This window comes from Kryptolebias marmoratus, linkage group LG12, assembly GCF_001649575.2.
Source record: "Kryptolebias marmoratus isolate JLee-2015 linkage group LG12, ASM164957v2, whole genome shotgun sequence".
Lineage (NCBI taxonomy): Eukaryota > Metazoa > Chordata > Actinopteri > Cyprinodontiformes > Rivulidae > Kryptolebias > Kryptolebias marmoratus.
Genome location: NC_051441.1, coordinates 253739 through 268229, shown reverse-complemented (window position 1 = coordinate 268229; position 14491 = coordinate 253739). Strand labels below are relative to the sequence as shown.

General features: G+C 48.7%; 2 protein-coding genes across 5 annotated transcripts in view; both read left to right on the top strand.

Moving 5' to 3' along the window:
* Positions 1-8657, top strand: part of LOC108249141 (protein spinster homolog 1) — a 29088-nt gene extending 20431 nt beyond the window's left edge. Inside the window, exons 2-19 of one of the 3 annotated variants that reach the window (XM_017438321.3) lie at positions 432-530; positions 611-668; positions 744-864; positions 939-1019; positions 1168-1402; positions 1480-1624; positions 4760-4972; positions 5294-5359; positions 5430-5566; positions 5990-6141; positions 6224-6290; positions 6366-6502; positions 6571-6726; positions 6797-6986; positions 7242-7307; positions 7492-7590; positions 7694-7862; positions 8246-8657. In XM_017438321.3, the coding sequence (XP_017293810.1) occupies positions 432-530; positions 611-668; positions 744-864; positions 939-1019; positions 1168-1402; positions 1480-1624; positions 4760-4972; positions 5294-5359; positions 5430-5566; positions 5990-6141; positions 6224-6290; positions 6366-6502; positions 6571-6726; positions 6797-6986; positions 7242-7307; positions 7492-7590; positions 7694-7862; positions 8246-8316 (2262 nt within the window). In that variant the 3' untranslated portion in view covers positions 8317-8657. Of the gene's footprint in view, positions 1-431; positions 531-610; positions 669-743; positions 865-938; positions 1020-1167; positions 1403-1479; positions 1625-3421; positions 3654-4759; positions 4973-5293; positions 5360-5429; positions 5567-5989; positions 6142-6223; positions 6291-6365; positions 6503-6570; positions 6727-6796; positions 6987-7241; positions 7308-7491; positions 7591-7693; positions 7863-8245 lie in introns of those variants that run through there. The other 2 variants (XM_017438320.3, XM_017438319.3) reach the window with 2 other exon arrangements.
* Positions 8658-9413: 756 nt separating this feature from the next.
* LOC108228485 overlaps positions 9414-14491 on the top strand; it is a 27806-nt gene continuing 22728 nt past the window's right edge. For both annotated transcript variants that reach the window (XM_037978863.1, XM_037978862.1), the window contains exons 1-4: positions 9414-9810; positions 13186-13295; positions 13423-13462; positions 13540-13568. In XM_037978863.1, the coding sequence (XP_037834791.1) occupies positions 13193-13295; positions 13423-13462; positions 13540-13568 (172 nt within the window). In that variant the 5' untranslated portion in view covers positions 9414-9810; positions 13186-13192. The remainder of the gene's footprint in view (positions 9811-13185; positions 13296-13422; positions 13463-13539; positions 13569-14491) is intronic.

Genomic DNA, 14491 nt, shown 5'->3' with positions numbered 1-14491 from the left:
CAGCCCAAACCATCAGCCCTCCACCACCGTGCTGACAGCTGCAGTGCATTCTGGGTAAACATCTGTCCTCTGGTCTGGTTCTGGTCCAGAAGTCTTCTGGTTCCTTCAGATGAACCTGAGTCGAGCAGCCATGTTGCTTTTAGAGAGAAGAGGCTTTAACCTTTGACCTTTAACCTGCTGACTGAGGCCTGTAGAGTCTGAGGTGGAGCTCATTGCATGGTCTGACCTTCAGGGTGAATCTGTCTGAAATGTCTCCTCTCCTGAATAATCTTCCTCTCTGTAGAACGATGGACTCTAAATGACCTTTGACCCTTCCCAGGTTGACGGACAGCTGCTTCTCTGAGGTCGTTGCTGATGTCTTTCCGCCCTGGCGTTGTGTGAACACACACCTGTAGCTCCAGAGCTGATGGTGTGTGTGTGTGTGTTCTCAGGTGTCTGATGGAGACGTTCAGGTTGTGAAGCCTCCATTTAAACGCCGACGTGTCCTCGACCCGTCGGCAGTGGTTCCCGTTCCGGTTTACTCCAACAAGGTGAAGTTTACGCGTCTTGTTGTTTGTTGACGGCGTGTGTTGACGGACGGGTGCACCTGTGATGATGTCACTGTTTTCAGGTGAGCAGCAGTCTGCAGCTGAAGCCGACAGCAGCTCTGTTCTCTGACAAGGAAGCAGGTAACACCTGAGGAGCTGCTGACCAGCAGGTCGCTCCGTCTTCCTGAGCTTAACGTTGTTTTCGTCTCTGAACAGACGACGGCGCAGACAAGAGTTTGTGGGCGGAGTTTTCCACTCGAATACAGCCGCTGCCTGTCACGCTCAGCGACTCTGAGGACGAAGCAGAACTTGCTCAGCAGGAATCGGTGCAGCCAGCGTGAGTCTGAACCTCTGCCTGGTGGTTCCCATCCTGACGGAGAATCATGAAACCATGTCTGGTGTTTGTTCCAGAGAAGAACCTCGCTGCCCGTCTCCTCCTCCTCCAGAGAGTCCGGTCCAGAAACAGTCCAGGAACGCCACTCAGAAGATCAGGTAAGTCTGGTTTCAGGTCTCCAGGACTGTTGAAGATGTGTCTACAAACTGAACCGAGCATGTGTTGGATCCAGTTTGGATCCTTCTGGTGCCGATGAGAATCTTTGATCCGAACCCGAGTCCAGGTTCTGATGTTTCCTTCATTCAGGGAGATCAACCGGAGGCTCCAGGCCGTCAGCTCCATCCTGTCCCCAGAACCTCAGAGCAGGAGGTCCAGACGTCACAGGACCCAATCGTCCTCACCGCCTGGACTGGAGCAGGACGAGGACGATGATGATGTCATCATCATGAGCCCAACCTCGCTGCACAGCTCCGACTCGGTCCGGGAGATCCCCCTGAAGATCCGCTGCCGAACGGACGTCCACAAGATCCCGGTGCTGTCGGTAGGTTCCGGGCTCGTCTCCTCGCCGTGAACCAGAAGTAAACGCTAAACAGGAAGTCAGTTTGTTTGTTTTTCCAGTCGACTCCATTAAACAGTGTGGCGAAGGAGCTGTCCGTCATCCTGAAGGTCCCGCCTCCTCGCCTCCTCCTGCTGAAGAACGACGAGGAGCTGCCGACAAACTCCACTGTCGGCGAGCTCGGCCTCGGCATCGCTGACATCATCGGTGAGTCACTGAGCTGAACCGCCGTCGTGTTGAAGAGAACGTTCTAAGGTTCTCCTGCTGGTGTCTGTGAGCGACAGCTTTCAGCTCCACCTGCTTCTCCTCTCCTCTGATTGGGTCTCAGAAATCAGCAAGATTTCATTTCCAAATACTGACGTTTAATCCATCATTTCTTCCTGTGAAGATTTACTTCACTCAGGCTCCGTCGACATCACTCCGGTTAACTTTAAAAACAGATTTATGCTGCTGCTGATTATTTAATCAGGAAGAAGCAGCAAAACGTTGAGTTTGTTGTTTGAAACGAGTCGGAACCAGAACCAGAACCTCTGACTTGTCTGTCTGTGTGTGTTTGTTTGTTTGGAGCAGAGTGTGTCGTCATGGCAGCAGAGGATGAAAGCGTCAGCAGCATCATCACCGTCAAACTGCAGAGCAAAGACCGAGACTCGTCCCTGGAGTTCTCCATCCACAGAGTCCGTAGCTCCTCCCCTTCCTTCCTCCATCGCCACCGTCTCGTTTCGCTCTCTGAACAGCGTCTCTGTTTCAGGAGGCGCCGCTGAGCTCCGTCTTCTCCCGGTACCTGAGCAACGTCTCCGCCGGCGCTCAGAGAAGAGTCCGCTTCCACTTCGACGGCTTCAAGGTGACGGGCGACCAGACGCCAGCGCAGCTGGACATGGAGGACGGAGACATCATCGAAGTTTGGACCTGAGCCTCCGTCAGACATTTCATTTAAAAGCAGCAGCTGTTTTGGTTCTTCTGTCACTTTATGAGTTAATCTATAAAACGCTGACGTGTTCAGGTGGAACAGTTGGTTGGTTCCTCTGAGCTGCACGGAGACCTTTTTATTTTATTTAAAGTAAATAAAGTTATTAAGACTGGGAGGCGTGGCCTAAACAAACCTCAGGTGTTTTCAGCCCCGACAGGAGAGCAGAGTAACAACTTAAAGGGTTATTTTTAGTGTTTATTGCTTTTTTAAGCACTTTATATTTATAAGTCCGTCTCATTTTCCTCCTCAAACATTTGAAAATAAATCTTTTGTTCCGTTTTCTCTGATGGAGCTGTTTATATAAACTTACCTCAGGGTTAAATAAAGTATCCATCCACTCATTCATTCATTCATTCATTCATTCAGCTCATCTAAGATTCCTTCGCAGCATTAATCAGCTCTTTGTTCACCTCGGGTTAAAACTCTGACCTTTGACGGAGATTTGTTCTGATTTCTTACCTCGGGCTCCTGTCAGGAAATCCTCCCCCTACACATGATGATGCTGCCGCCGCCGTGTTTGACTGAGGCGCTGATGTTCCTCGGCGTGCCCTGCTGGGAAACAGATCAGGTTGGTGAGGAACATCTGAAGAACATCCTGTTCAAAGCTCGGTCAGAAGACCGCAGGTTAACTTTAATCCTGATTTAGTTCAGGTAGGAACGGACGGACTCCAGGTTTTAGAAACGATCCACAGAGAGAATCTGATGCCGTGTGAAGAAGAAACGATAAAAACAGGAAGCTGAGGACTGAAAACCTCCGAGACTGTTTTTATTTTCTGCTCCTCAGCAGCAGGTCTGTGAAACATCTGAGAAATTATTGTATCAACAGTTTAAACATGACTGGAATGTATTAAATGTTGTCACTTTTCTGCCACTTTAAAGAAGAAAACTCTTAATTATGAGACACCTCAGATTTATGACTTCAATTTATGAGATCTCATAATTGATCTCATATTTTGACATGCAAGTGGCGGGAAAGGGCTTCCAGCGTCACGTGATCAGCTGGCTCTTCTTCTTTTTTCTGAGTCATGTGAGCCGCGGCGGAAGTGGGGTCAGATCCAACATGGCGGCGGGGTAGAAGCTTCATTTGTGAGGAATTCAGCAGGAAATCTTCCGCTTTTAACAGTAATCCCTCCTCAGTTAGTCTGTGGGAAAGTTCCCCTTCAAACCCACAACATGGGCTTTAAATAAGTTTTAAAAGTTTGAGTCCGAAGGTTTGAAACCGGCCGAGAGAGGAAGAAGAGAGACGAGTCCTGATTCATCTTCAGTCAGGTAAACAACAACAACAACAACAGCGCTGCCTGCGACTGCTGCAGATGGGTTTAAATTATTTCATGTTGGCCGAATTCACTAAAAGACACATTTGAAGGATTTAAATCGTGTCTCGGTTGTTAAAAAGCAGCAAACTGTCACTGTCGGTAAAATCACGTGATTTTTGAACGGAGTCTGGTGCGCTGGCAGGCAGCGGGCTGTTTCTGAGTTGCCTCGCGCGCAGTCACGGCGCGAGGCTAGGCTGCAGCCCCGCATGCAGCTCAGGATCCGATCACCTGTCGATATGTTCGATCAGTGATGGTTTATGGACGGACCGAAGGTCGGGAAGCAGCTGAGAGGAGACTGAAACCGCAGGAACCGAACCTCCGCTGAAAAAAACGTCTTTTAACAGAAACACGTCAGATCCGTTTATTACAACCTAAAATACCGATTCTTTACTATAATATATATTTAATTACATACAAAAATATGACATGTATAATAAATAGTTTTAAAAATAAGTTCACAGCAGTCATGTCTCTGTGGAATATAATTGTACACTTTTAAGTATTATTTAAATAATCTGATCATACAAACCTGAAACGTCTGATAGAATATTCAGAAGTTTACAGGTTTATGTTTTATTTTAAATAGTAAAAATCAGATTTATAACCTTTAGGAGGCTGGAATCTGCATATTAAAGTAATATTTTTTATTATTATTTAAAAAGTGATCAGATTTAGAAAGCAGTGTTTCAGTTCAGCTGACAAAAAGAATAAATGTTAAATTATGGACATGACTGTTGTCCTGATTCTTGTCTTTCGGTTGTTTGTCTCCTCGGCGTCCTGCAGAGAATCTGTCTCTCTGATAAAAGTTTATTCTGAAAATCTCTGTCCTGAAACAGGTTTCACATGTGACCATCACATGATCCTGGTTTCACTCCGGTTTCTTCTTCCTCCTCTGAGTTCAGCTGCTCAGCTGCTGTTAACGAGGTTTTTATTACGTTTGATCAAACCTTTAAAGCTGCGTCATTCGTGAGGGACATGTCCCTGAAAGAGGACGTGTCTCTGAAGGAGGACAAACAGCTGGTCCGTCCAGTGGAACTGAAACAGCTGCTTCCTCCTCAGCAGCAGCCATGGTGGAGCACACGTCCGACTCGGCGCCGTTCTTCTCCTCCGACAGCGAGGCTGAGGGGCCGGAGGATCACGACGGGGCGGCAGCTCAGCAGCAAGCAGAGGAGGAGTCTGTCAGCGGGGTGAGCCGGGTCCGAGCGGTGCTGACCGTCCTCATCCTGTGTTACATCAACCTGCTGAACTACATGGACCGCTTCACGGTGGCAGGTACCGACCCGTCAGAACTCAAACGTTCTCTCTCTCTGAAGGTGAAATAAAGTTCATAAAAGCTCAAATATCTGAAGCTGTTTACGTGGAGGAGGAAAGAAGGAACGTCGGGTTTAAAACCAACGTGAAAACGTTCAGGGACAGCCTGAAACTGAGAGAAACGTCTGATCCAGAACCAGACGACAGAACGTCTGTTAAACAGGACTCTAATTTCATGAAAAACCTGATAAATAAATCAAAGGGTTGGGGAATATTCAGTTTCTGTGACGTTGTAGTTCTCAGGTACTAAAGTGGATTAATTCAGTTCTGGTTCCTCTCCAGGCGTCCTTCCGGACATCGAGCACTACTTTGGGATCGATGATGGAAAGTCTGGCTTGTTGCAAACAGGTGAGAAAGCTCGAACATCAGGGATCCTGATGAGAAGAACTGCAGCTCAGTGATTTCCTGTCTGTGGCAGTTTTTATCTGCAGCTACATGTTCCTGGCTCCGCTCTTTGGTTACATGGGCGACAGGTACAACAGGAAGTACATCATGAGCGTCGGCATCCTGTTCTGGTCCTCCGTGACGCTTGCCAGCTCCTACACGCCGAAAGAGGTGAGCTTTGCTCCGATCGGCCGCGGTTATTTCCAGACACCTGCAGAGGTTTTCAAACGATTGTCGCTCTTTTATTTGGAACAAGAGTTGAAGGAGCAGAAAAACCCGAGCTTTTTATTTTTCTTCTGATGGAGTTTCCCACAGTGGAACAGTTTTAAATGTTAAGATGCTCAGAGCCGAGGAGATGTTAGTAACTCATCCAAAGCTGAGCATCTTTAAATAATGTCTGTGAAACCTGCGGTCCTGCAGCAGACGGACGTCCTGCACCGAATCGTCTCTGTTAGTCAGAAACGCGGCGGCGCGGCGCGGTGGTGCAGTAGCGACTTCCAGCTTCGTTCACCCTGACGCTGACGTGAGATGTGGAAGCGCCCGTCGGGGAGCTGAGCGACTTCCTGCTGACTGTGAGTCTGTTTCTGGCTGCAGCACTTCTGGGCCCTGCTGCTGACCCGGGGTCTGGTCGGGGTCGGCGAGGCCAGTTACTCCACCATCGCTCCCACCATCATCGCCGACCTCTACGTCAAAGAGAAGAGGACCAACATGCTGTCCATCTTTTACTTTGCCATTCCTGTCGGCAGGTTGGTCAAACACAGAAACGCCTCTGACAGGTGAGAAAGCTCACCTTCCCCCTCCTGACTTCCTGTTTGCTCTTCCTGCCAGCGGTCTGGGGTACATCGTGGGCTCTCAGGTCAGCGCTGCGACGCAGAACTGGCATTCCGCCTTACGGGTGAGTTCCGGCGAGCTGCTCCGTGTCCTGCAGCTGGGTGGAGGCGGTCTGACCGTGGCGTTTCTCCTCCCTCAGGTGACTCCGGGGCTCGGACTGGTTGCTGTGCTGCTGCTCATCTTTGTGGTCAAGGAGCCGAGGAGAGGAGCGGTGGAAGCTCGCTCGGAGCTGCACCAGACGAGCTGGCTGACCGACCTGCGGGAGCTCAGCAGGAAGTAGGTTCCTGCTCACCTGAAGCAGGTTAGCATGGTTGTCAGCCGCTGACCCGCCTGTCTCTGTGCAGCTGCAGCTTCATGCTGTCCACCTTTGGCTTCACGGCGGTGGCGTTTGTGACGGGCTCTCTGGCTCTCTGGGCGCCGACGTTCCTCTTCAGGGCGGCCGTCTTTGCGGGAACAAAGGCTCCGTGTGAAGACGAGGCTCACTGCTCCACCTCCGACAGGTGACCTCACCTTCTCGCCTCCCCTCCGTCTGATCAGCGGCCTGAAAACTAACCTCCGTGTTCTTCACAGCGTGATCTTTGGAGTCATTACCGTGGTGACAGGTGTGCTGGGCGTGGCCAGCGGCGTGCAGGTGAGCCGGCTGCTGAGGAAGAAGAACCCTCGAGCCGACCCGCTGGTGTGCGCCTCCGGTCTGCTGCTGTCAGCGCCGTTCCTCTTCCTGGCCAACGCCTTCGCTGAAACCAGCACCGCCGCCACATACGTGAGTGACCCGCCTCCTGAGAGCAGAGGACTCTTATTTTGAAGGTTTAAATAATCAGAAATCCTCTCATTGGTCTGAAATGTTCTGGAGGTCCAGTTTTCTTCCAACGAGTTGTGTTAGAAATATTATAAAGTCCCACATTAAACAGAACTGAGAGGATCAAAATATAATCCAGATTAAAACTGAAACCTGTTCATGTTGGATTGGTTCTGTAGGAGACAGATCCTGAGACAAATGTCTTCTGTGTGTCCTCAGGTCTTTATTTTCTTTGGGGAGACATTCCTGTCCATGAACTGGGCCATCGTGGCCGACATCCTGCTGGTGAGGAACTGAAACCGTTTTCTGTCGCGTCAGCGTCTGATATAGCAGTCTGACCCAGAAACACAGACCTGATCCTGAGTCCTGATCCTGATCCCGAGTCTCGACCCTGATCCCAAGTCCTGGTCCTGACCCTGAGTCCTGACCCTGACCCGGACTTTAACTCTCTGTAATTCTGTGTTTTCAGTACGTGGTCGTCCCGACCCGGCGCTCCACGGCCGAGGCGCTGCAGATCCTCGTCTCTCACCTCTTCGGAGACGCAATCAGTCCGTACCTGATTGGAAGGGTAGGTCCTGAACCCGTCACCTCTGATTGGCTGTTTGTTTCTGAGGCGGCATGTGGTCCGGTCCTCACTGATTCGTCCATCAACGTCCCGTCTTTTGTCTCAGATCTCAGACTCCATGAGGAAGTACGACTCGTACCTCTGGCAGTTCCGCTCTCTGCAGTTCTCGCTGATGCTGTGCTCCTTCGTGGGCGTGGTGGGCGGAGCTTTCTTCCTCGCCACAGCCATGTTCATCGAAAAAGACCGCAGTCGAGCCGAGAGCTACGTCCCCGCAGGTGAGTGGCTCCTGATTGGTGGTCATTGGTGATCATCAGGTCCTCACCAGGTCTTTATCAGGTCCCATCAGGTCCTTGTCAGGCCATCATCCGGTTCTGAGCTGACAGAATCATCTGTGACCTTTATTTTGAAACTCCAGGGTGAAACCTCTTCCTGTTTGCTTTAAATCCTGAATTCTGTGGAGGCGGCCATGTTGGAAGGTTCGCTGGCCCAGTCGGCTGGTTGCTGTGGTGATTCTGCAGAGGGAGGGGCAGCACACAGACAGTGAAACCCACCAGAACCTGCTGACCCGTGAGCAGCAGCAGGTTCTGGTGGTCCTGAGTGAAACTGTGGAAGTTGTTCAAAGAACTCTAATAATTAATAAACTGTTTGTTTCTTCCAGCCGACGGGCGGATTGACGTGCCGAACAGCGGGCGGGCCGCTCGGGTTTCTGTGTCCAGCGTCCTGATCTGAACCTCCTGGACCGGACCGGACCTACAGACACTACTTTTATTTTTCACAGGAACCCTGCAGAGACCCGGGTCTGGGATCTGTTTTTATTAATCACTTTAATAACAGCAGGAAGAACATTAAAATCTGGTTTTTATTCTTTTTATGTTCAGTTTTTTGGTTTTAAACGTTTTATTTTCCCTCAGCTAAGAGAAAATTTATTATTTAAATGAACTTTAATTCTGAAGAATTTGACCTTGTTTCTGTGAATGTTTAATTAAATGTAAGTTTTGTTCGGACTTCATGAACATTTATACTTTTTATTTTTAGTCAGCTGATAAAAACCTAATAAATGATTTGTGTCATTTTGTTTTTAATCTTTAAACATTAATCAGTTGAAGGAAGAAGAGAAAAATATAATCAGTTTTATTAAAGTAAAATGCTTTTAATCTTTAACATAATGTTCTAATTATTTGAATTCATTATTCTTAAATCATTTATTGCATAAAAATAAGTTCCAATGGATCCTTTTAGTAAAATAAACTGATACATTATTCTTTCTTTGTTGAATTCCAACCTGAACATTTAAACTCTTCATGGATTAATTTTTATGAAACCCTGAAGGGTGACCTTTGACCTTTTTAGGCCAAACGGATCAGCAGTAGGGCACGGTGGCGGCAGCATCATGCTGAGGAGATGGTTTTAAATGGGTCCGAATTTAACAGTAAATTAAAAAAGAAGATTGTAAATAAATAACCAGATGAGTTTTGATCGTAGTTTCATGTCGGCCCTTCAGCCTGGACGTGGACCTCCAGGACCTGGTTTTGGACCGGTCTGGGTCTTGTTTTGGGACTGGGACTCTGTCAGGCTGGGTTTGAAGCTTCACTTTGAGCCGGTTCAGAACTTGCAGCTGATGGATCTTCACCAGAGGACCGGCAGGAGGACCGTTGGTTCCTACAGGACCAGGCGGGAGCAGCTGATGGTCCTCAGGTGTCCTCCTGTGACGGCCCGCCTCTGTTTCCTCTCATCTACGCTCGGAGTCGTCGGCAGGAGAGAAAGGAGGCCGGAGGTAGAGCAGAGGTAGAGGAGGACTCGGTGTGGTTTCCTGTTTGTAGGTGGGAGGATGTTGAGACGGTTGCAGCAGCTTTTTCTCACAGAGCTGCAGCGGCGTCGCAGTTCCACCTCCTGATTGGTCGGAGGAGCCTGAAGCTCTGCCGCCTTCAGCTGCCGGCCGAACTTTTCCAAACTTCCACCAACCGTCTGCAGACAGAGGGCAGTCTGGTGGAGCCACCCACGCCTCAGCTCAGCTCGCGGTTCTGGTAACGGCTCGGTTAGTGAGTCCGACGCTCGGAGACTTTCGTCGACTGTCAGACATTTTAACGATGGCAGAGTAGGAGTCACGGTGAAACATGGCGGCAGTTCGGTTACAATAGGTGTTCACAGCAGCTGCAGGCCCTGAATCTTCATCCATCGTCCTTCATCCAACCAGATCTGCGCTGACAGGGACACCCAGAACCGGTGAGTCTCCTGCTGGAACCGGAGGCCGACAGAACCGAGATGTTCTGCCGGGTTTTATTTATCTGTTTCCTAAACCTCAAAAAGAAACAAGTTGAGTTTAGAGAATAAAACTTCTGTCCGGGAGTTCAGCACGCTTCAACTTTCTTCTCTAACTTCGGTCAGCTTTTTGTTTTCGAGCTTCTTTCTGAATTTAAAGTTAAAGATTGCGTTGCAATAATAAAGAAAACAGTTTTATCTTGAAACTTACAGCCTTAAAACCCGAACATGTGACCGGAGCATTTCCTGCTCTGCTCACAAAGTGTTAAAATAAAAGATTCAGCTTTAAATAAAATAAACTTTACTGAAAAGATTCAACATTTCGTTCTCAGGGCGATCATGTAACTAAACCGGTGGACGGATTTCAGTGAAACTCAAAAACATTTACAACCAATTACCAGATGGCCGCCACAGCTAATCAACCTCAGACACAAAAAGCTGTACTTGAGTTTATTTACAGCTACTGAAGTAAAACTAGAAGCTGAGAGTCATCCTCAACACGAACTCCGAGAGCTAAAAGATCGAGCTGCGTTTCTGCTTCAACCTTGAGTTATAATTATAATAATTATTACTGATTTAAACCCTCAGCTCCTCCAAATGAAGCTTTTCTGGAGGTTCTAAAAGAGGGAACACGTGGTGTCGATGATAAGTTTAAACGTAGATCTTCGGTGTTTCGATGAGCCAACATGTCTCCGAGTGAAGCGGCGGCAGCTGGCGTGGAAACGTACCAAACTCCACCTTCAGAAGAACTGAAGACTGACGATGCCTTCAGGGAGCGTCGGAGCGAAACGTTCCCCGATTGGAGGACGAGACTTCCTGGAGTTCAGCTGCCGGCGCATTAAGTAGTTAACGGGTCGTTAACAGTTAACCGACCCAACACCCGGTTCTTCTTCATCTCAGCAGGTTGGAATCCAGGCTGAAGTCCTGTGGTTCTGATCCGGTTTTGGACCGGTCCAGATTAGACTTAGAGTTTTCTGCTCTGCTCTGATTCATCCTGAAGGTGTTCTGTCGGGTCGAGGTCAGGGTTCTGTCTTTATGGACCTTGCTTTGTGCTCTGGTGTGCAGCCATGTTGGAACAGGAAGGGGCCGTCCCCAAACTGTTCCAAATTGTCCAAAATGTCTTGGTGCGCTGAAGACCTCTTGAAAACCAAGCCCACACCAAGATCCTCCCTCCACCAAACTTTACACTCGGCTCGATGCAGTCAGACAAGAACCGTCCTCCTGGCAGCAGCCAAAGACTCGTCCCTCCAGAGGACACGTCTCCACTGCTCCACAGTCCAGTGGCGGCGGTCTTTACTCCACAGCCTCCGACTCTTTGCTCTCGGTGATAGAAAGCTTGGATCAGCTGTTGCCATGGAAACCCCCACCATGAAGCTCTCTCCTCTCTGTCCCTGAGCTGATCTGAAGGAAACATGGAGTCTGGAGGTCTGCAGAAGGTTGGTGACCTCTGAGGTTCATCCAGGCTAGTTGGTGATGGTTTCAGTCAGTTTTGATCTGGTTCAGAAAAGTTCAGACCAGCCTCCAGAGTTCTGGTTCTGGTTTCCACAGCAGTTTATTTAGTTTTCAAACTGGTTCTGGATGTTTGGGATTTCTGGACCATCTTTCAGGTCATTTCAGCTGATAATTAATTTGGTTTATTTGGACCGGGCTTTTAGATGATTTTATTCTTCAGTGTTTTAGACTCCTTTGGAGGACTTGGACAGTCTTGGACTCGGTTTTGATGGTGCTGTTGAGTTGCTTGGAATGTCAGTGGCGCATAAAGACATTAAAATGGCGGGCTCCGCCTTCTTCAGATTAACGTTATCACTGTGAGAAACTGCTGCAGCTCTTTCCTGTTTCCTCTCTTCGTTTAATAAGCCTGTTCAGGTGTCAGCGGCGAGGTCAAAGCTGATTGGACGGTCGCGCTGCAGGAGGCGGGGATGTTCCTCGAATGGATTTCCAGTTTCTGGAACCTGCTGGTGATTGTTTCACGGAGGCTTCAGTTGTCTTCTGCAGCCGACGCTCGCACCACGTGTTGGATGGTTTCCTTCCTGCATGATGAACCTCTGTGATGAAGAGCGAGATTAGCTTCTTCCTCTCCTTCTGATGCTTCAGGAAACTGGCACCCAGCAGTTATTCAAGCCGTGTCTTTGTTGTTTTCAAACAAGAAACGTCTTCAAACCAGCGTGGAAAAACACGCCTTTAGATTTACTTTGGTGACAAGTTTAAAGTCTGTTCTGGTGGATTCGGTGCATCCTGCAGATGACGGAGGGTCTGCTGGTTTTATTTTAAATCTCTCTGATCAACCCGACTCCAAACCAACAGATTTATTCAAAGTTTATTCTTGACTCCATCACAGACTTCAGGTTCTTCAGGACAGCTTTTTGAGTTTTGAGGACGAGTCAGACGAAGAGCACCTGAGCCTTCACGCCTCTCGGCGTAGAAATGTCAGACTTTTAGTTTCAGACCACAAACGTTTCTGGTTTTGTTTCATTCTGATTTAAACTGAGCGCCATGACGCTTGGTGGAAAGTTCCAGTCGTTCTGCGACGGCAGTAAAACGCTCGGTGGGGGCGGGGGGTGCCTGAGGTTCTCGGCTTCCTGTCGCGCTGCCTCGGCTTATTTAGGACACCATCTTGATTTACCCAGCGTAACGGTTAGACCCCGCTCAGATGCTGAAGCCTGTAATTATGATGATGATAAACCAGTTATTTCTGTCTCCAGAGTCACAGAAGCTTAAAATCTACAAACCTTTCAAAATAAAACCAAATGTTTCATAAAATGCCTTCAGAAGCCATTTTGAAGTTGATTACTGACTGTGAGAAGGTTTGAGACCGAGACACAGGATCGCCTCCCACAGAGACTTGAGACTGGACCTGGTCCAGGACCGGTTCTGAACCTGGTCCAGGACTTTTAGACCGTCCTTCTTATCCAGGGGGAGTCACCAGATGTTTCACAGATGTTGAGCTGAACCTTGGTGTGGTAGTAGCTGAGAGTCGCCCTCAGCTCGGACTCTGAGGGTTTTTGTTTTAAACGCTGGCATTACGGCGGCGGGTGATATGCATTCCTTCAGGTTGAAACTGGTCTTGGACTCGAGCCTTAAGGCAGATGTTGGACTGTTTGTCAGACCGGGGACTGTCCTCCAGTCCCACCTGGACTGAAGTTGGACTGGTTCAGGACTAGTTCTGGGTGGAACGTAGTCCTGATCTGGAGGGTTTTGGACTCCGTCTCACACCAGAGTGGAACAGATTTGAAGCTCGGTTTCAGACAAACCTTTACGTTTAGTTTTTCGTGTTGAGACTTGGTTTTGGGCCTGTCAGAATAAGACCTCTAACCTCAGAACTTCCTGTGTCCTCCTCAGATGATTGATGGACGTCTCGTGGCTCAGCGTGCTCGTGGCGGTCGCCGTCTTCGTGTCCATCGTCCTCCTGGCCGCCGTCTGTCTGAACTGCAGGAACAAGAGTCCGCTGGGTGAGATGAGACGTCCTTTCACAGGTTCTGGTTATCAGCCACACATCACAGCTTGTGGCTTCGAGCAGAGCCGCGTTTTCACACTTGGTCTGTCCAGCTCAGATTTCTGTGGTTTCTGTCCCACCAGTTTCTATCAGTCAAACCACGGCGTCCGAGGAACACGTGCCGTAAGTCTCACCGCTGGCAGCTGGCAGGTTCAACAGCCTTCAGACAGAGTCACTAACACGCCTTTCCTTTCTTTCAGACACACTGGGTTCATTGTCATCCATCCGTGTAAGTCTGAGACACCTGAGATGCTTCAAAAAGGTTTCATTCTGAAATCTAACGTTAGAAATCCAGATTCACCCTGAAGGTCAGACCGTGCAGTGCTCAGAGAAATGAGCTCCATCTCAGCCTCTACAGGCCTCAGTCAGCAGGTCAAAGGTCAAAGGTTAAAGCCTCAAAACAACATGGCAGCTCGACTCAGGTTCATCTGAAGGAACAGCTCCTCCCAGCTGTCAGCACGGCAGAGGAGGGCTGATGGTCTGGGCTGTAAGTTGTCAGGGAGTGAATATGATCCTGAACCGGGTCATATTCTGGATCTGGGACGTTTTCCAGGGACTAAAACAGACATGATGATGATGATGATGAAGATGCTACTGCTGCTGCTGATGAATGTGATGATGATGAGGATGAGGATGCTGATGCTGATGAGGAGGAGGATGCAGATGATGATGATGATGAGGATGATGATACTGATGTGGATGATGATGATGTGGATGATGATGATGATGAGGAGGAGGATAATGAAGATGCTACTGCTGATGATGATGATGCTACTGCTGCTGATGATGAATGTGATGATGATGAGGATGCTGATGCTGATGATGAGGAGGATGATGCAGATGATGATGATGATGAGGATGATGACACTGATGTGGATGATGATGATGATGTGGATGAGGATGATGATGATGAGGAGGATAATGAAGATGCTACTGCTGATGATGATACTGATGTGGATGATGAATGTGATGATGATGAATGTGATGATGATGAGGATGATGATGATGATGATACTGATGTGGATGATGATGATGATGCGGATGATGATGACGAGGATGAAGATGATGCGGATGATGATGATGAGGATGATGATGATGATGATGATGAAGATGCTACTGCTGCTGCTGATGAATGTGATGATGATGCTGATG